This window comes from Rhamphochromis longiceps, linkage group LG18 (assembly GCF_057381845.1).
Source record: "Rhamphochromis longiceps isolate RC_006_pf linkage group LG18, R_longiceps_female_GT1.1, whole genome shotgun sequence".
NCBI lineage: Eukaryota > Metazoa > Chordata > Actinopteri > Cichliformes > Cichlidae > Rhamphochromis > Rhamphochromis longiceps.
Window position 1 is genome coordinate 3,942,657 of NC_140574.1, and position 21,700 is coordinate 3,964,356.

The window sequence follows — 21,700 nt, forward strand, 5'->3', positions numbered from 1 at the left end:
CCAAGCACAATTTTGGGTTGCTGGTACCTTACTTGACTGTTTTGTGCAAAAGCATTTAGCTCAATAAAGTCGTACTACTTCGTCCACTGTGTTCATCATGAAGTACAATCTAAAATCTGAGCTTTCTTGTCCTTCACGTTCTTCCTTCCATCTGTCCTGCTGGTTTTCTTTCACTGTCATTTCTTCCTTTTTCACCTCATATGATAATCATCAAAATGTTTCTACTGTAGTATCAATGATAAAAATCCCTCCTTTGTCTTACCTGGGCCGGTGTATTCTATTTTCACTAGTTTGCACTGAGAGTGCTGCATAACTGCACTGTGCTAAAGACACAAGCAGCATGACGCACATGCACACAGGTTTAGTACAAGACAGAGATTTGGGTTACACTTAACCAGTGCATTTAAAAGTGATGCTATGGGGTCTTTAAACGTCCACATGTGGCAAGTTAGAACTGTCTCAGTATCACCGTAAACCTGCACATGTGTGAATCTGAATGGGCTGGTTTTTGCTGGTTGCTGAGAGTTTAAGGATGCTCAGCTCTGTAAAACGCTGTAATGTCACCTTAACTTTTTTAACCAGGTAATTCATTAGTAGCGGAGGATGGGTGGAGTTAACACCATGCCGAACAACCGCCACGTCCTACTCGCACAAGTGATGAACACGACTGAAAAACCAAGAATGGAGTCAATACCACAACTGCTGCTTTCTAAGCATCCATCTCTGTGCAAGATTACTCCCACTAAAAACCCTTAAAGGTCTCCATACATGCAATTTGAGCCACACTGTGCAATGTGGTTCTAATACACTTGGGTAAGACGTCATATTTGATGCATACTGTTGTTGGCATACCCACTGGATCACGTGCCATTTATGTCTCTTCTACTTTCTTCTATGCTACATCGTCCTCCCCTCGTCCATCGCAACTCAACCTAAGTCTCTCCTTTGCTGGAATCCTAAAGTTTTGCTGTGGAAGTTTAGTCCCAAGCTATTTTTGTTTGCAGGACTCCACTGCCATGACCAAAGATATCATGATCCTTTCAAAGTCTCACACTGTTTACGGTTTTACACCAAAGTGTTTTGGCTTTTAAAAAAAGTTCCTCAAGCGGTGGAAGCTGGGTGTTTTCAAAAGTGTGCTTGGTGTTTACAGTAAAAATAAATTTGGGTGGAGACATCTATCAATATTGCTAGTTTTTAATGTATCAAAGGTGTACTTTAGTACTTTTCCTTCCACCACTGCACAGATGTACATACATGTAACCTATATTTCCAAACAGTAAAGGAAAATGCACGAATGGCGATAATGACTAAATCAGAGGCTCCCTTCCATGTGCAAGGCCTTTCCTTCCAGCCTTAGAAACATGGACCATATTACACTGAATTGGTTGCTGATGGCTCTGATCGTTTGCTGAAATCCTGCCTCCTGCCCGTTCTTCAGTGGTATCAGACTGTTAGTGGTGGAAAGCTACACTGATTCAAAACCCAGTAAATCAGACCTGGGTCAAACAGCATTGTGAGCGCTCTCGCTTAAGGCCTTTTCACTGCTTTGATACCAAAAGGGTGAGGTTTGCTCAACAGGGCAGACTGCTTTAGTGCTGTAAGGTTTGCTCTGGTAGGGCCATTAAACTTGAATATGAAACGGCTCTACTAGTTGGATAGTGTCTTTTTTAACTGTTGAAATTTCCGTGTCAGGAGATTGTATGTGAGCATGTAACAATTTTATTTCAAAGTAAAAGAATCCACTGTTGACTTTTTCAGAAACATATTGTGCTGCTAATACTTGAATCGAAAGTGTGTCTTGCAGTCAGTTTTACACCCTTTTACTTTCGCTAAGGAAATGATTTGTCTTCCAGACAATCACAGGATGTTTGAGTGCCAGTCTTGTCTATTTAGGTTACAAAGGCACTAACTGAGCTCTACCCATGAAGGAGCAAACATCACCTTCTTGGTATTTTAAGCAAGTTCAAACAACCTCTAAGATGTGACCGTACTGTCTACTTCACCCAGGTCAGCAAAAGATATGTCTTTTCAAACAAACAAAAAAAACGTATACGATAATTTTTACTCTAATTTGTCTTCAGATTTTGCTCGAGGACGAGAGGCTTGCATTGAACTTTCTAAGAACATTTTAGAGATCTTTTCAGCGAGGCTTTGCAGATTATCTAAGCAATACAAATGTTAAAAAACCCACTTAGTTTACTAACAATATAGCTAAGGGTTTCAGTACAAAATGTAGAAGTTTATCTGAAAAATCCTACAACTGTTTAATGTCTAATGTTGTTTTTTTCTCTGCAAAGCCCACCTTTACCAACCTTGTGAAATGCCTTAGAAAGCCTGAAAATTCCCAGTCCTCACAATGAATCTCCAAGTAAAAGCTCTTCAAAGAAAGTGGGATCTTTTTAGAGAGAAAAATAGGAAGCAACACAACCCGACAATACCACACACAATCACGCACGACCACAACCACGACTCCACAGCACTGAAAAGCTGGAGGTACCAGGCCAGAGCCAAAATCACAATATTCTGACGAGGAGGATGAGAGGAAGAGGGAGAGCCGAAGAGGGGACAGATTCGACTTGAGTCCAGCTGGTAAGGTGTTTTCTTAACCGCTCCCCTTCCCTCCATCAGAACCCCAAAATTTAGACGTCCACAGATCGAATGCAGGAGCCTTCTGTGGGCTGACGTGGGAATCAGGCCAAACTTTGTGGGACTGTATGAGCGAGAGGAATGGCGGATAAATGGCGAGGCGTATGGCCGACATACACTCGTATCAAAGTTCAAATACTACGGCAGAAAAAAAATAGAATAAAACATAACAATAATAATAGCAATAATCATCTGCAGCGGTGGGAAACTTCTCCAGGTGGTTGCTTCAGTCCTCCTCGATCAACAAATCTTCATCATTACAATTATTATTATTATTGTTATTATCATAATATGGGTGGACTAGTAAATTTCTTTCTTTCTTTTTTAATCTTCATCGTTGTTGAGTTAGGTAATTTATTTCTTCATTTCCGAAAAGTGGCTGTCCATTAATCTTGAACTGCTACGGTTTGATCCTTGCTTGGTGCCTCTGTGGCGTTTGCCTCCTTGGGAGGTTCGGCGGCTGGTGTTGAACTAGGAGCAGGGGTGGCCTCCTTTGCTGGGGCGGGAGCTGCCGCTGCCTCTGTAGGCTTGGGGTCGGGGGAGGCAGCGGGGGCCGCTTCGGCTTTGGCTGCTGGTGCCGCAGGGGCCTCAGTCTTTTTGGCGTCGGCCTCATCTTTGCTCTCGGCTGCAGGGGTGGGTGCCGCGGCCTTAGCCTCGGCTTCCTTCGCGGCCGGGGCCGATTCTTTGGCCGGGGCAGGGGCGGCTGGTTTCTCCTCGGCCTTGGCGGGCTCTGCGCTCTTGGGCGCCTCCGTTTTGGGCTCAGCGTTGGCGGCAGGTTTCTCTGCCTCCTTTGCGGCAGGAGCTGCGTTCTTTTCCTCCTCTTTGGGTGCCGCGGCATCAGCTGCTGGCGCCTCCTTGGCTGCCGTGTCATTAGCTATCTCCTTAGCATCACCGGCAGCTGGAGCCCCGTCCTTGTTGTCTTTCGGTGCTTCGCTCTCCTCTGCTGAGGCCCCCTCTGCTTTGGCATCCTTGTCTTTAGCCTTGTCATCATTTACACTGTACCCCTTCTTCTTTTTGCTGAGCTTGCCTCCCATTTTGTATCACTGGCCTCTGAAAGAGAAGGAAAAAATAAGACTTTTAGTAAAAGTAGATATTATATCACAGAGAATGCATTCAGGTGAAAATGCATTAAAGCTATAGCAAAATGTATTAACAGCATGTCAAACAACCGCTATGGCATTCTGTCTGAGACGTATGTGTGTTGTGTTGGAGAGATATCGCCTTAAGTTAAAACTAGGCTGGGTTGCACTTTCATGTAATACCATGTTAAAGCACTAGGAGGTGCAACGAGTCACATTTCCCAGAAATCCAAAATCATCCGCACCAAGTTTTATTCAGGCTAGTCTTAGCTCAATGTTTGTGCACTAACAGAAACCACAGAACTGCAAATGGAAGAAGCATGGATCTGGATCATATTAGTGAGAGGTGTGAATGGGCGGGAACCCTAACCCTGTAGTGTTGGAAGGCATATAATCAAAGACCTGGAAGGGAAATATGAGGTGTGTAGATGCATTGATTGACCAGCCAAAGACCGGAAGTTAGATCAGATTCACATTTACTTTTTAATTAGAGTTTTTATTTTTAGCATTGAAATTTCAAATATTTAAATTTTCTGAAACTATATTTGTTTGGCATGTGGCTAAAATGCAATCTAACCTGAGTCCCAAGAGATTTGCCAGAATCGGGTGGACATTGAGAGGTTATGAGCTAATCTTCATAAGCTATTGGCCACTGAAAGGTTGTTGTTTTGTTGCACCATCAGTCTTCACTTCTTATTTGAGACAAAAAGTGCAAAATCTGGACCGTGTAATGTGTATGCAGAAGCCACGCATTTCTGGAAAACCAGCTCTCAAATTACATTTTTAATGCATTCTTTCAGCATGACCCACATGCCCCCCAGAGAGAAGCACAGCATGATATTTTCATTTTCCACATATTACAACAGAGAAAAAACTAGATGAAGTAATAGTCATCGGAATAATTGATGTTCACTGTAAGAAAAATGCAGAAGCCTTTAAACTACAAGTCCAAAAAAGAGACCTCGCTCATGTATTCCATCATCCTGGACAACACAGAATAGGCACATCTAGTTTTTCAGCTTTCAGATCAGGAACATCTAATTATAAGTGTACAAAAGAGCTTTCAAAGCTCAGATGCCAGCAGTAAGAGGAAATTCAAATAAGTTACTGAGACAACACTCAAATCAAACCGTCTCTTAAGTTCCTCAAATGGCTGCCGAACATGGCTAATTAAATTCTTATCTTGGTTGATGGGAAAGACTATTTTTGCAGAGAAGTAGACATAAAAAAGATCTGTGTTTGACTGGGTAAAATAATAGTTGCTGTTTTAGTGTGCAGAATGAGATTTCTGGGGTTAAATCTTCTCAGTGCAGAGATTAGTATCCTATGGGTAGTGATAAAGCGAGAGAACCGATACCAAGTATGAGTTTCTGTAATTCTGATTAACACGAATTAGCCATACAAGTTCTGCAGTTTGTCTCCCACCTGACTGAAATGTTTTCAGTCTTTAGAATGACCAATTAGTTCATTAGCCTCATATCACCAGTAGGCACACTCCTCAACCTTCTAGCCGCCTGAGTAAGATGTTATCATCCTAGTGGCTCCATGTTGTAGTGATTAATGCATGCACCTTACTCATGGCAGACAGATCCCTGGTTTAAGACCAGGGAGAGACACAAACCCAGCCTCAGGGGATCACGAGACAGTATGCTCCTGGTGCTGATCCCAAGACCGGAGTAATGGAAAGGTTGTGTTGGGAAGGGCAGCCAGTGACAAATCAGACAAGTTAATCTGTCCCCTGTGCTGACTTCGGAAATAAGTGATCAGCTAAAAGTTAACTCTTTGTAGGATAAAATAGTTTTGAAACATCCTCAATACCTGGAGAAGAAGCTGTCATCTTTTCTTAAACCCAACCAACCCAACCAACCCAAAACCCGATGCAAGATACTGGATGTCAAACCTAATGCAACACAAGCTAAATCCAACAGATGAGCCTTGAGAAAACTATGAACACTGCCTCATATTACAGGTCCTGCATATGAATCAAATGATCACAGCCTCAAAAGAAGGTCACCAACTACTGGTGCAGCACTTTTTTGCCCGATAACAATTCATAATGCGAATACAATATTGGTTGATAATGTATGAAATGGGTTATCTGTCCTTGATCATGTATCTCATGAAAATTAATGATAATAGAATAATAAATAGCACCTGGTAGAGAATTTCTTTCCTTATTTTCTGTCATATATCTCATCCCAACAGTGGATTAATTTGAAAACATGGTCAAAACTTCAATGTAATCCTTTTTAATAAAGCCTGACCCCCTGCCACCTTTAAGATGAATCTTTGGGGCAACAAAACTGGCTGATGAACGTTTTCATACCCAGCATTTCTACATTCAAGTTATTCATGAATAAATGAAAATCTCAAATTGTACTGCAGGAAATTCTATCATCAGGATGGAATATTTCCTTGAAATACTCAACCAGGATGTGAAGCACACAGGGAATCTATAAAAAAGGCTGGTTTGGAGCGCTGTAAATCACCAGTCACTAAGCAGGCAGAGAAATGTGTGTGTGCAGGCTCAGTACACACCCCCACCCCCATAGACACACACACCTGCAGATTCCTGGCTCAGTCTTTCAGTTGAAGATTTTTTTCACGAGTGTCACCATCTGCCTGCTTCATAGGGGAGAGGACTTCAATGCCACAATGAATCAAGCTTATTAGGAGCAAAGGATCAAAGATGGAAGCGTGTCGGATAAGATCCCTCTACGCCGATGATTAAAATAGAGAAAAAGAAAGTCGTAATTTTATTAAGCTATTCTTCTTAAAGCAGTTTGAATTCATCAGTGTATGTGAAATATGCAATTCAGCTGCCTTACCAACAAGGTAACGGATAAAGATCACCATCTTAGAAACTTAAATCAAGAGGCTATGTTACGTTACGTGTGCAGACGTTTGCGTTGCCTTTTGAGTTTTACCTCCAGCAGAATGTTTTTGAATTGGCTGAGCAATAAAAAAAACCCCAAATAATTATTTTCTTTTTAAATGATAAAAAAAACTGCCCTCTGTTACTGAATGTCTCAAATGGGGCCATGTTGACGGACCGACTTCACAAGACCTTTTTATTATTCCTCAGTTATGTGGTTAACGCCAAGGCGTCCTCTTTGTGCTGCCACTTGTAAAAGTGTGAAATCTGTCAAAACGGCTCTGAACGCAGACGTGACCTTTTCCTCCCAAACAAACCCGACCACTGAGAGACTCTGCCGGCTACTCACAAATTTGCCCTGCGAACGGGCCGAGCTGACGGTGAATCCACTCAAAATGCTAATCGCCTTGTCGCCACTGACTAAATTACTCCACTATTCACGCAATGTTCCTGCGGGCGTCCAACAGTTGGCATCTGCCAGGGCCAACGTTCCTGCCGCAGCTTTATACGACCCACAATGCAAGTCTCTCTGCCGCATCACATCATTTGACTCCCGGCTTGTGCTGCCAGTACAATGACTCATGATCATCAGGCAAACAATGGCTATTCACACGAAAGGCACGCTTTCTCACTGCTGGGCGTGTGGTTTTAGTATTTGAAGAGCTGGGGCAGGGCTGAGACAACCAGGAGAAAAGGCCCCCAGCTGACAAAAGACTTAATTTAACCTGCACACTGCAGTCACAGAAGCACAAAAGCAAGTGTGAATGGTCCGTTATGACCTTCCAACATGGCTTTGTGTGGACAATAACATCAGTGCTTAGGAAAGGTGGCCACTTCTATCTTAGTGGCTTGAATGGAAGTAAAAAATGAGCAACTAGAAGGCAGAGAGCAAAGGTCCAAAAAACACTGGACAAACTTCCAAGCCACACATAAAAAGAGAATCCTTTGTTATTTTTATCAGTTCATCTTTACGCCGATTCCTTGACATTTTATTTCACACTCTGCAAGGATTTGGAATCAAGTATCTCAATCCACTTAGACACACTTTCATTGTTACGGTTGTAAGAAGCTAATCTTCTAACTGTGGAAATCCCTGATCTCATCACTGTGAAATCGCTTCTTGTGCTCTGACCAGGGTTGATCTGCATTTCCAAATTTCATAACTGTGTTTCGAGATGAGAGAGACTTCACTGGCTTAACTGAAAATGTGTTTAATAGGTGAAACTTTAACCTTTGCGACAGACTAAAAACGCGACAGAGAAGTGAAGGGTACTCACTACATCTGGGGACTCCTACAGTCGCTCAACAAATTGCCATCATTGGATTCTTTTATCTTTGCCCAACAGGAGTCATCCCAGGACTCTGAATAATCTGATGATCCTTCATGACCAAGAGTGGGGAGTTAAAAACTCATTTTTAACAGGAAGAAGCCTCATGCAGGGGACGGCCATATGCCGCAGATGGTTGGGTGAGGGGAAAGGGAAGAGTGTAATTTTACTCTTAAGTTACTGGAATTGTTCAGTCTTCGCCACTGTACATTTGTTTCCAGAAGATGCTGACAAACAGCAAAAAAAGGCTTTCAAGCTCAGCTAAAGTCAAATTAAAGACGCTATTGAAATCCCATAAAAGACCCGCAGTCAGCATGTTTAAAAAGCAGCCCGTAGAGACCTCAGCAAACGTCGATGCATCTTTCTAAGGTCCATTTATTCTTCCTGAGACTGCACACACCCAAGATTAACACACCTGCGCGTTTCTTCTTCTACTATTCCCCACTGTGTTCAGCAGTTGCCTCCTTTAGCCACAGACTTTCCAATCCCTCAGCCTCTCGAGCTGCTGAGTTAACAATACCCACGATTGATTACAGCAGCGGCGCACGGCGAAAAAGCATTTAAAGATTATTAAGTGACGATCATGTCCGTGTCTGGCGAGTCAAAAAGGCGGCAGAGAGGTTTAGGATGAGCAGAAGTCCCTGAAGGAGCAGATGGCTGAGCTTCTCCAGCTCTCACCATCTCTGGCGAGTCATCTGTCACACCCACACATCGACACCACTGCTCAGCTCTGCTCCACTTTTCTCCACATCTTTGCTCCTTTATGCTTCAGCTACAGTCTCCACATAATGCCACCTGGATCAGACATGTATAAAATGTGGCAGTTCTAAAGAGATACTGTATTCCTCTCTACTAAATATCTGAAGTCCCTCTTTTGTCCCTCCGGTCCAGCAGATGGCGGTCTCCAGGAGGTCCCAGGGTCTCCGTGAATCCGCGCCCTGAGAGCAGCAGTGAACCTGCCGGCCTGGCAGGTTCTGCGTTCCTGCCATCCAAGATGACACGTTAAAGGTTAAAGCTGTCACTGTCCGACGCCCTGTCCTGCTCGGACGCTCACTCTGCTGGGAAATCAGCTTGACAGCAGAAAACAGGAAGAACTGCAGGAGCACTAATGGCAGTTTGGTGTTTTTAACCTTTATTAAAGTGAAGAAAATGAACTTTTTTGTGCAGGATGAAGGACAAAAATGGCTAAGGTACAAAAAAAGTACAGTAGTCCCCATTAAATAGATTCCACTAATTCCCCTCATGTTATGAACTTGTTTCCTTGTATTCCTTCTATTTTTTATCCCTTACATTTCATTAAAAGTTCAAAGAATTCTGACAATTTCTGTTTTACATTAGTCAATTTTTGCTTTGTGATTCATTAAATGTCTTATTTATTAATTTGTTTATTATTTAATTTTTCTCCTCTGCAGTTTATTTGTAGTTCTGGCCCTCTACAGAATATTTTATTCAGTTTTCTTTTAAATTGTATGTACACTGAAGCTAATCAGATGATGCAAAAAAAAAAAATCCTATAAATTAGATACCGTATGTGACACAAAAGGAAAAAAAAACTGACTCTAAGGAGAAAAATGCATTGTAGTGATTGCATCACTTGCTGTTTTTCCAGTGAAACTGACATTGAGGACACAGTTCTGGTTTCACAGGACACACTGACAGAGATAGCATCCTCTCCCTGAGGACAATAACAGCAGCTTCTCGTCCTATGTCACACTGACCTCCATTTTAAAACAGTTCTGCGCCATCAGACTGAACAGATCTACGAGTATGCAACAAGCTGCTGCAGCTATCTAATTCAGCCGGACTGCTGTGGATTTAGACTCTGTTGCTGCTCGTTCAGTCAGACTTTTATTCCCGCCCATGCTACTTTTTTTGTGCCGACAGAAACCTTCTGTAGGGGGTCAAGGGTCGTAATTTTTACTATAATTTGTCACTGGTCCAACAAATGCCCAACAACAGTTTGAGAAATGGGTGGTTTAGGTGAAGTATCGGCCATGTGTGTTCATGAATAAATTTTACACGAATGTAACACTATAATTCACAACACAGGCCTGAGCACTGCCTCCCGCTGCCATCCAGCTTGCTGATTTAAAATGACTGATTCACCAATCTGCAGCAGGAGAGTGCAGGAGGCTGAGCGGACAGGCAGAAAAACTGGAGCAGAAAATTTGGCCCAATCACACACACAGACACAAATAAATGAAAAAAAAGCTCTCTGCGCTGAGATGGAAGAAAGAGAAGGGAGCGGAGGATGCTGGGAGTGCACAGTCAGAGGAGCCTGAGTCGAGGTATTCAAGTGGCTGACAGATGGGAGTCCATGACGAGGGTTTTAAGAGACAAAATTTTCACATTGCACCGATACGATTTTCCCACAGCACTGGGCTATTTTAAAAGCTCAGTACCCCAGATCTTGACGAGTACTTCCACATTCGAGTTAAAGATGTTGCAAAAGTATGTTCTCCCTTCACTCCCACCACACGCTCTGCTCTTTTATTTCAGCCTGAATGGACTGAATTTGCACAACGTGTGTCAAAGCTACAGCAGGACCAGCGGCTACGGCTATTTTTGTCCAACAGTAAACACTTTTCATTTTACTGTAGCTTCCAGCTGTGTGGTTATTTTCATGTGTCTGAGGCAAAATTAAAAAATAATGTTCAAAGGTGCTACATATAGAGAATATATATGAAATATAAGATGTGTTTATTCTAAGTTCTACGAAACTAGTCAAGTTAGCTTCGGTACTCTGCTTAATGAAATATTTTTCTATATGAAGACATTAAACAATTAATTGTTTAATAGAACAGATAGAAGGACAACAGCACTCATACAAGGTACATGTTGGACTCTCCAACAACACCGTAAAGTGCATGACAGTAAAAAGTGCAATTTGATAGTCCTTTACAAAAGTGACCATGCACACTCATTTATGAGGAAAGCAGTGCTTGAATGTCTGATGAGCAAGTATTTTAAAACTGCATTCTTTCTAATGGCCAACAGAGGGTACGACTTGTGGTTGTATAAGTCTATACAGTCTCCTTTGTTCTGTGACCTCAGTAAATACTTTCCTAATGGATTTATGGGCTCAACCTGTACTATATAGCCAACATAAAGTTCACGTTGTAAACTACAGTCCTGATTGTATTACAATAAAACAGTTCTAAGGATTTCAAACACCTTGATCACACTCTGAAAAACTTAGGACCAATTAGTGACATCTTTGTTTAAACAATCTATGAAAAGAACTACAGATACAGTAAAATAGTCAAAGAAAAGTACAAGTCATAACCAAGGTCATCCTAGCACACTAAGACTAAAGTAATACAAGGTCTACTGAAGTTTTTGGTTAAATGAAAGTCAAAGTTAAACTAGAGTTGAGATAAAACTAACTAATAGAAACAATTTTGCTTTAATTTCTTTAAAAAAAACTTGTGTAAGAACTTTCAAGCATATATACACCTGTATGCTGATGATACTGTCATTAATACTCATGCTCACTTCGTACATGCCTTGGACATGAGATACACTGTAGCAGGTGACTTTGGGTGAAAGTCTTTATTCTGTAATAAATGTATTTAAGACAGACATGTATCTTATGTCTTATGAAATTGTCATTCATGCATTTGTTTCATCTCGTCTGGACTATTGTAATTCTTTGTTTATTTGTTTATGTAAAGCCTCTTTGGAGCGTCTGCAAGTTGTTCAGAATGCTACTGCAAAGCTTCTGACCAAGTCCTCCAAGTTTTCCCACGTCACACCCCTGCTGATTCAGCTACACTGGCTCCCCGTTAAATTCAGGATCCAGTTTAAGGTTTTGACCTTGACTTTCAGGGCCCTGCATGGACAAGCACCAACGTATATAAGTGAACTTTTGCATCCATACATTCCCAGCAGGTCCCTGAGGTCATGTGACCAGGGCTTGCTTGCTGTCCAGCACACGAGGCTGAAAACAAAAGGCGACAAAGCTTTTGGAACTGTGGCCCCCAGATTGTGGAACTCTCTCCCTTTGAGCCTGAGATCTGTGGACTCAGTGGTCGCTTTTAAAAAACAGCTAAAAACCCATCTTTTTAAACTTGCTTTTAGTTGATTTTTATTTTTAGGTTTTAGCTTCTGTGAAGCACTTTGTGATTTTTATCTTGAAAGGTGCTATATAAATAAAGTTTTTTACTTACTTATAATTCCAAATTAAAACGATAACTGCAAAACCCAATTAAAGTTTACTAAAAGAGGAATTACTGCTTATTCTAACTTCTGTAATTGAGCCACTGTTTATTTTGTCAGCAGAGAGTGGATCATTTTGGGTTTTAAACTGAGGCAGGATCCGATCTAAACAAAGTCGTCACTTTGTTCTGGAGAGCAGTTTAATTACCCAGAGTACACACAAACTGCCCACTGCTTATTCTGGCCTCAGGCTGAAGACACGCACACAAACATGTGCATTGAAACAAATGATAAACACACATGCGCAGGCATGAATAAACACACACTCACATTCAGTCCTGTTTAGACAATCAATCCTCAAATTGACAGAGCTTGAGAAAACTCCTGGGCTGGAAATGGTTATTGATCAGTGCAGCGGGACCACAGAGGGCCGCTGTGTGTTCAGCTGCTGCTTATGAGTCAGAGGACGCACTCAGCAGAGATTAAAGCCAGCGAGACGCTTTGAGACGCTTCTTACCGAGACGTTTAATACTGAATACAAAATCCATCCCGACGCTTTGTTGGCTGCGGAGGAAAGCAACGGCAGACAAAACAAAACAGAACTGAAAGCGATTATGTCCATCTCTGTGGATTAAGTGGCATTTTGCTCTGCTAAATCCTCTCCTCCTCAGATGTTCACATGACCTCCATGTCTGCAAAAGCTGGCGCAAGTTTGTGTGGAAGGGAAGCGACTCGTCACAAATTCTCTGCTTGTCACGTTCCTGCACATTTCAAACATTTGAATTCGAATGATGACCTTGGAAACAGTCAGATGTTATTTTTCATGAATCTACGAATGAAAATTATTCTTTTCAAAATGCATGACTGAATGTGTTCACAACACTGTGCTGAGTCTCAGAGATCTTTGTATTGAACTGGAAAGATTTGAGAACCTTGATGATCCGACAATCCCCTATGAGGAAGCACCTAGCAGCAGTGGGGAGGAAGACTCCCTTTTAGTAGGAAGAGATCTCTGGCAAAACAAACCTCAGAGAGCCATGGGAGAGAGGCTGGAAGGGGTGTCAGACCTATAAAAAACCCGGCTAACTGTTTTGTAATTTGTTTTACAAAAGTGATCCTGTCTTAACTGGTGCATCGATTACAGTATCAACCATACAAGCTGTATTTTTGGTCATTCCCTTGTGATTTACTCTTCTGTAGAAATAAAAAGGGAGCCCGGGAGAGATAAAAGAAAAACTGCAGCTTCATTTGCTGCTGATGGAAAGAAATATCAGAAGCAGCAAATAAAATAAAGCCTGCAGGCTTGTCTTATGAGCACAATTATTTCCCTGTTTCTGTTTTTGATTTCTCTTCTCATTTCATTCTAAGAAACTATAATACAGACTTGTCCTTTCTGCATGCACCGACCTGTAATAATTTTGTCATTCCATCCTGATTTACTGTGCAACGTGGCAAAGCCCCTGGCCTTGTTTCTCCTGTGAAACATTGAAAAGATTTTACTGCTGTGTGACACATCCAGGTCAGCCTCTCAGGCTCTGTTAAGCGATGAAACAGGTGCTCACAAAGTTTCAGCAGCTCCAGCAAATTACCCACAGCTCTCTGCAATACATACATTTACCAAGACAGCTGATGTAACCACAATTTCTGTTTAGTCACTTCCTGTTTTATTTTGGAACCCAAGTGCTTGATTGCATTTGACCTTTTAATTCTTCTGCTGTTTTTCAAAGTTTGCCGTTCCATTTCATTCACCAACTGTCAGCGGTGACCCAATCAACCTCCCCCCCAGATATACTCTCCCCATTTCCCCTTGTCACTTACCAGATTGTCTGGTGTCCCTCAGAGTCAAGCTTTCAATTAACTGCCAAGTTTGCAGCCTTTTCTCCCCTCTGTTTGGAAAGTGTTACTTTCCATGAGTTTCTAGTCAACGCTCCCTGAGAACGACCTTTTGTCTTTTTCTGGACTTCGCTCTTTCCCCAACGCTTGTCTGTACATTGACTGATAACCTGTAGGCCATTTGATTAAAGGTTTGGTTTGAATGAAAGGCTTTAGTGGCATTTAACCAAAAGCTCATGAATAATTCTGGCATTTTTTTGTTAGCCTCATACCTTTCTGATTTTTTGAATTGGTACACTCCTGCAAGATCACTGAGGTCTGTGGATCAAATGCTCCGAGCTGTCCCGAGGCCCAGATTAAAGCACAGAGGAGACCAGGCCTTTGCTGTGACTGCTCCTAAACTGGAGAACAAACTGCCCCTTCCCATCAGGACCCCCCCAATATTAAATATTTCACATCTTTAATTCTCACAGCTTTTCTTTGTTTTTGGCTAAATTACAAACTGGTCAGGAGAGTTGATTCAAATGAAATCTTGACATAAGTACCTTAAAAAAAATGTCATTTATTGTTTTTCTAACAAATTCCAGTTCAGTAAATCTATGTTCTTGGATGTGCTTTACAAAGACATCATGCTGCGTTGCAGATAAAAGAATGATTCCCACTCTTGTCCTCAAAGAGAGGAATGCAGCTAATTAATTTAACTGTGTTACTCTCTGTTAGCAGATACTTGAAGCCACGGTGTTGGAACTGGCATAGGTTATGTCAGTGCGTCCCGTAATGTGGAAACTCCATCTTTTCTAGCAGTGAGTGAGGCACAGCTTGTTGTTTGTGTCTCAACATCATCTGATTTCCCTTCGTACCCGCTTTGACCTGACTTTGATCATTTGTAAAGTTGTTGCTTTTACACTTTTCACCTCTGTCAGACGCACTGCTCTCAGAAATGATTTGTGTTGCAGTACTGCCACAGGGGGCGGCCAAAATGACTCAGACACAGCTGTTGATTATAGAGTAGAAAAACAAGTCATATCGCTGCAAGAGTATGACAGGAATATTTTACAAAAATCTATCAAGCTATCAAAAACACCAGTAGCCCCAAAAGTCTACTGGTGTGAATGACAACAAATGTTCTGTTTTTTTTGTTTATTATTATTATTGTACTTTATTGAGCCCCGTGGGGAAATTGCTCTCTGCATTTAACCCATTCACTCAGTGAAGCAGTGGGCAGCCATTTATAATGTGCAGAAAGATAAAACTACTTAAGGTGACAAAGCAGAAATGTACTTTCATAGCCTCTAGTCTGAAGATGTTATGAGGTTATTGAGTGCATAACGGCACATGAACACAGCACTGCACCTGGTTACTGAGGCTACTTGTAAAAAGAGTCAGTTCCACCAACCCTGCGGTGAGTATGACTGATTGGATTTGTCAGACGCCTTCGCTGCCTTGGCCACTTGCTCTGTTTTCACAGACAGATAAGAGACTTGAGGAGATCCAAGGACGAAAGACAGCGGCTCGTCACTGAACCCCAAGGCGTGTTTGATATTTACATGATCTCAAATCCACCACCTCAGCAGCCAGACACAGACAGTTATGTCTGACCGGTCTGCCTCAGAGGAGCTCTGCCTGAGTCATTCTCAGCCACACTCAGGACTTCAGTGATTTCTGTATGAATACAAATGACTGTCTTTCCTATTTGGAATTCATTCTGGAGAAATTCATTCATGTGATGGCATTCAAACCAAATGCTGACAATACTAAAGAGCCTCAGGTGGATCAGCCTGTGAGCTGTGATGTCCACAGGGACGTGCTTCAGTCTGCAGCCCGGTGAGGAACTGAGTGAAAAGCATGAACCGACTGCCCCCCGCATGGTCTCTGGGACACAACATGAATTAAGTCTAACTGTCACAACTTGTTGTTGACAAGCTATACTGTTAACATAAAGAGAAAGCACGGAGAATCCTTCATCTGACCAAGCTTACATGAGTCCAATCATTACTCCAGTTTCACCAGTTTCTGCAAGGCCTTCTCATCCCTGGACATCAAATACCGATGTTTTGTCAGACGAGGTCACCTTTTGCTTTTATCTGATCTATCCGAAACATTTAAAATGATATTTCAAATATTTCTGGAGTTAATTTTCTCCACATCAAATGTTTAACTTCAGGAGTTTAACTTCATATGTTGCTTATCCTTACTTTTACAGCTGAAGACTTGGGCCATTTTAAACCTGTTGACGTGTAAGAAAGTCAAATCAAAGCTCCTAAAGACATGATTGTTGAGTACATAAGACCTGAACGAATGACCGGATTGCTCTTGTGAGGTAGCCGCAGCATCACATCGAGGACACGTTCTCATCCCAAGGCGCCAGATGTTGATGGTGTAGAAGAAATACATACCAGAAAGATTTTGGGACGATATTAAACGCCAAAAGATGACAATCGTCGTTTTAATTCCAAAGAACTCTTAATTTGAAGTCTGGAAGTTTCACATTTTATGACCACATCAATGAGTTTGTTGGGTGTTCACCTTCAGTCACTGGTTAGGTTTAGAGATCAAAGAAAGCTTGATGTGTAAACAAAGAGTTTCAGGCTAAGATATAGATGGATGCCAAAGGAAATGAGGATTACTTAGTGAGTTTAAATGTGACACCAATGGTTTCTTTAGGAGTTAGAAGGGACACAATGGCACAAATGCCAAAGAACACCTTTCCGGTTCCAGCTACTTTAACAAACTGGCACTGTGGGAGGAAAGTCTATAATGACCCTCTGTATGTACTGTTCAGTCAGCTCAGCTGCTATAAAGAACCTTACAGTGTGTGTCAATATAAGTCTTGACACTTTCACAAGAAAAACATGTTTGGGATGAGTTTTTACAGAATGTGCATCGATTTAACTTTCCTGCCTTGTTCAAACATCATAACATGCTAAATGGGACTTCAATGATTTAGCAGCGTGGAGAACTATGGGGGCCTACAGGAACAAAGGCGTCTTCAATACACCCTCAGAAATCCACACACAGCAAGTAGAAATATCTTTGGAGATCCTTGTGGATTGCATGAATACCGCCACTCAAACCACTATTGAACTTGAAGCACTCAACACAATCCCGATAGCTGACAAGTAGGGTGCAGTTTCAAAGGTTGTGTGGAACCATAATCAGTCTGGAAAATGTATGTATAACATTCAACCTTTGGTCTCCGGCTTTTGAGTCCAAGTTAAGAGCTCACATGTGAGACTTTAGCTCCATTAGCTCACAGCTGATCCAGATAGTGTTGACTGCAAGTAGGAGATAGTTAGTATGTGTAACGGGAGGTTTTGGAAAGTTTATCCTGAACATAGCATAAAGAAATCACTCAAGGTTGCAGATTTTCCAATAAAAATTGTCAAAGTCATTTCATACAAAGTCTGGATCTTCTCAAAAGGTTAAATGCACTTGTTCTGCTTTTGCTTGTTCTCTGTCATATACATACTGCTATGATGCTTGATACCCATATTAAAAATGACCGAAGTGTATATAAGAGTCATGCAAAACAACTCTAGCAGAATCCAACAATAAAAATATGGATATAGCAATAAGTATAATGAATCACCTTCAGGTGACAGTTTCAAAATGAACAGCTTTATCTTCAGCTTATTTATAGAAGTCATATATAGCAGATATTCACAGTTACAAAAGTGAAACAAATAATCATCACACTTCAGAATGACTCAGTAGGTTTTGGCTTCAGAATAGTCCGAGCAACACGAGAATCTAATGAATGCACTGCCCCTACTATATCTCAAACAGTGGTGGAGCATACTCCAACTCCACTATCTTTACTGAAGCTGGAAAGGGTAGTCCTTCTCCTGGAGATCAGCTGTGAGCCTGAGGGCTACAATAAGCTATCAGAGGTGGAGAACTTGGTTCACTCCGGCTGCAGAGCGCAGCAAGCTCCTCTGTTCCTAGCTGCTGTCTAAGATGGTGGCGCCGAAGTTCATCCAGTTTATAAGAGGCAGCTCTTTGTGTCACAAATAAATATTTGCAAAGGAGAAATGGCAGACATGTCATATAACTGTGAACACTTACACCCCCTTTCTTCTACCATCTCCCTTCTACCACTACAAGCAGAAATCAGTTTTAAATCTGTGGGAAACAAAGTGGACTGACTTTATTGGAGCAAGCAGAAATACAGTATAAAACCACGACAGACTTAAATCATTCAAAACATTTCTGAATCTGTTGCAAGAGAACAAAACTGATCAGGAACTGAGTAAAATGGCTGCAGAGGGAAATGGTGAATTTTATTGGGAATAAAACTGCAGTGCAAGGCTGTCAGAAATGCAAGCGATAACTGTACTCCAGGTCAAACCTAGTGAGCGTACAGGGAGGGATTACAAACACAGGAGTAGGCATGAAACAGCTCCCAATCCAGGGCTTGCTTTAGACTCTGCTCTCAGATGTTGGTCTTTCTTAGCATCTGAAAAGACCTTTTGCAACAATTTTTGGCAGACATGTCCGAGGAAGACATCCTTGAATCGGGTTTTTATGGTCGTGGTACCATGAAACACAATAATATTTCAGTTAGCACCGACAAGCAACCACTTAAACTTGCACCAGTTAAATTAGATCCTTTTTTAATGATAAGATATCCGAGGACAGAAAGGAAAAAAAAAAACTTTTTCACTACAAGTTGAAAAGTGTTGACTTTTAAACACGAGCTGTGCTTGATGGTTTTGTCATTGTTTACCTTCACCTGCGCTAAGTACAACATATTGTAAAGATAAGACACAGGAGAGCTGACAAACATGCATTTCAAAAGCAAATATGCAGCTTATCTATATAGGCTGAAGGCTTGGTTTCAATGGCAAACACGTCAGAGTTAATGCAAGTGCCTCTTTATCATCCACAAATATGTAGGCGAGTGATGGCACATTTCCAAAATTTCCATATTTAGTTCTTGCAGCTCATTCAGTATTAAACCTATTTGACAAAGGTTTTTAGAAACTTTGTATTTTCCCTCAACAGATATCACGAAGTCTCTTACTTTTCTTATATTTGCTCTTTCTGCATCAGCCAGAAATTTTGTCCACAATAAATAAGCAATATTCATGGGAGGTGCAATAAGAAGTATTAAAATAAAAGCCCATAATTCCAACACATAGCATAAACATCTGCTGTTTAACAAAAACTTCATCCTAGCAATCATTAGTTTAAGGAACTGCAGGTAAAAAACACCAAAGTTAGAGCTGGGATAGATGTGGCTGATGGTTAAATGCTTATTACCAATAAACTTGATGAATAATTCATTAAATTATCTTCAATTCAAAGTGCTTTAAATTATACAGTCACTGAAGATGCTTTATATTGAAAGCAAAGCACCCTACAACATAAGACAACCTAAATGGTCAGATGACCCTCTGTGAGGAAGGGTGTTTCTGATGGTGGGGAGGAAGATCTCCCTTTTAACAGGAAGTCTTCTTCTAATGGTTGTCTCTTGCAAAAAACAACAGTTAAACAGCAGGTGGGTGGAGTTCTGTACTCACAACCAGTATGACTGAGATGACCATATTGAGGATATTGACTCTCTGGCATGTGACAGAGCCAAATGTAGAAAGAAATGTACAAACTAATTATTTACAGGCATCTGTTCAATATATCTATGTGACAGAAAATGAATAAAAGAAGTTCCTTTTACAACATATTTTTCAAACCTAGACCTCAAGATAACATCTTACGTCCAACCCAAGTTTCAGTTCATTCTTTTAATTAATGAATTAAGTTTTAAAAACCTGAACCACCATTATAGAACAGAAATTGTCTCCACCCATGCAAAACAACAGTGTCAGCAAAACTAACAACAAGAAAACATACTGGCAAGCGCCAGTGCTACCCTTCAGACTCCTAACAGACATACAGATGATTTCAATTTAGAAATCAAAATTCATAAAGACCTTTGTGTGTGTGTGTGTGTGTGTGTGTGTGTATGTGTGTCTGTGTATGTGATAAAGACCTTAAGTGACTTAAGGAATTGCAGCTTTAGTGCTTGGGAGGGAAATCAGAAGGTCAGAGTGGACAGATTTCAACTTTCAACCTGGTTTCTTATGGCCATGCAGACATAATTTGACATCATTTGTGTTTGGGCCTGTATCTAACCAGACTTGAATGTATAGCAGCTTCAAATCAAAACATTTAACGTTTGCAATTACCAGAACTTGAGACGTTTTATGTCTGGTCCATAGAGAATTAAAAGTTTTTCAGAGGACTTCATCAACTCCTGTTGCTTATATTTCCATAGACTTGCCAAAATGTAACCTGACTGTAAATATGCTGTGATGAACTGTACTCACTGAACTGCATGAACATTAAAAGTCTCCTTATTAACCAGCACAGCTGTCGAGATGATTAAACAACACGTCAAGTTTTACTCTTTAACATGCATGGCTGTTTCCAAGCATCTCAGAGGGCTTTAAATGCGACCTTGTACATTCTCATTATGTTAGTGTTACATGGTTTTTTATTCTGAATGGCAAAACTCATTTCACCACCGTGTAATTCTAATATTTGTGCGTAAATCTGCGTGTGTGCAGGTGATTTGTCGAACTCTGCACACACACATACACACACACAGTGCTGAAAAATGTGTGTGTACTGTTTACAAGTGCATTTACATATATTTATGAGCAGTACCAGCAGCTCATTGCAGATGTGGATAGAAAGACTGCAGTGCAACCAGAACATAACTGCAGTTTATTGGCAGGAAATCAGACTGCTGTATTTCCTCCGACAGGGAATGGATCCAATTTCAACACACACACACACACACACACACACACACACACACACACACACACACACACACACACACACACACACACAGCCATTCGTCGGCATGAAGGTTGCCATAGAGAAAACAACAACCTGCAGCATAAAATGATTAACGTTAGATATTCATGAGGAATTCCCAACAGTCAAATCATAAATACACGTAACCACGACAGTTAAAAATAAGTTTTTATTTTAAAACCAAAGCCAAGCCGCCTCCTTCTTCTTTTTTTAACATTTTAAATTCTTGTTAGAATATTTTTGTTATCCACCCACACGTGTCCTCTCTACACTGATGACACTTACTGGCTCTATATTCCTTTTCTAGTTTTTCACTATCAGTTTCAACATTTACCCTACAACACGTTCTGGACTGTATGCAAAAATACAGAAAAATGACACCTATTGTGTTGACGCTTCTGGGTGTTTCTTATATGGATTGCCACAGCACGTTATGTGCCTCCACATCGCCCTAACTCTAGCACGTTTTTCTGCCACACTGTCCTCCTTCAGCACATCCATGAACCTCCTCTGAGGTCGCTCTTTCCTCCTGTTCAGCAGCTCCATCTTCAACATCCTTTGTCTAATATATCCACTATCCCTCTATCTAACTTAAACCAAATCAATGCTAAAGTTGAGTGTTTAGTCCAGGGGTGTCCAACTCCAATCCTCGAGAGCCGGCATCCTGCAGGTTTTAGATCTCACCCTCGGTCAATACACCTGAATCAAATGATTAGTTCATTACCAGGCCTCTGGAGAAATTCGAGGCATGTTGAGGAGGTCATTTAGCATTTAAATCAGCTGTGTTGGATGAAGGACACATCTAAAACCTAAAGGACACCGGCTCTTGAGGCCTGGAGTTGGCCACCCATGGTTTAGTCCCACAAATATCAGAACCGTATATCAAAGATGTAAGTGGCAATCAAGATATTACTCAGCACTGTTCGCAGAAGTAATCATATTTGGTAGAGGGGGTGGAC

At 41.2% G+C, this 21,700-nt stretch overlaps 1 protein-coding gene across 1 annotated transcript in view; it reads right to left on the reverse strand.

Annotated features, from left to right (window-relative positions):
* Window positions 1–1,601: 1,601 nt before the first annotated feature.
* Window positions 1,602–21,700, reverse strand: part of basp1 (brain abundant, membrane attached signal protein 1) — a 47,254-nt gene continuing 27,155 nt past the window's right edge. Inside the window, exon 2 of the mRNA XM_085389779.1 lies at window positions 1,602–3,696. Within this exon, the coding sequence (XP_085245905.1) occupies window positions 3,033–3,680 (648 nt within the window). The 5' untranslated portion in view covers window positions 3,681–3,696 and the 3' untranslated portion in view covers window positions 1,602–3,032. The remainder of the gene's footprint in view (window positions 3,697–21,700) is intronic.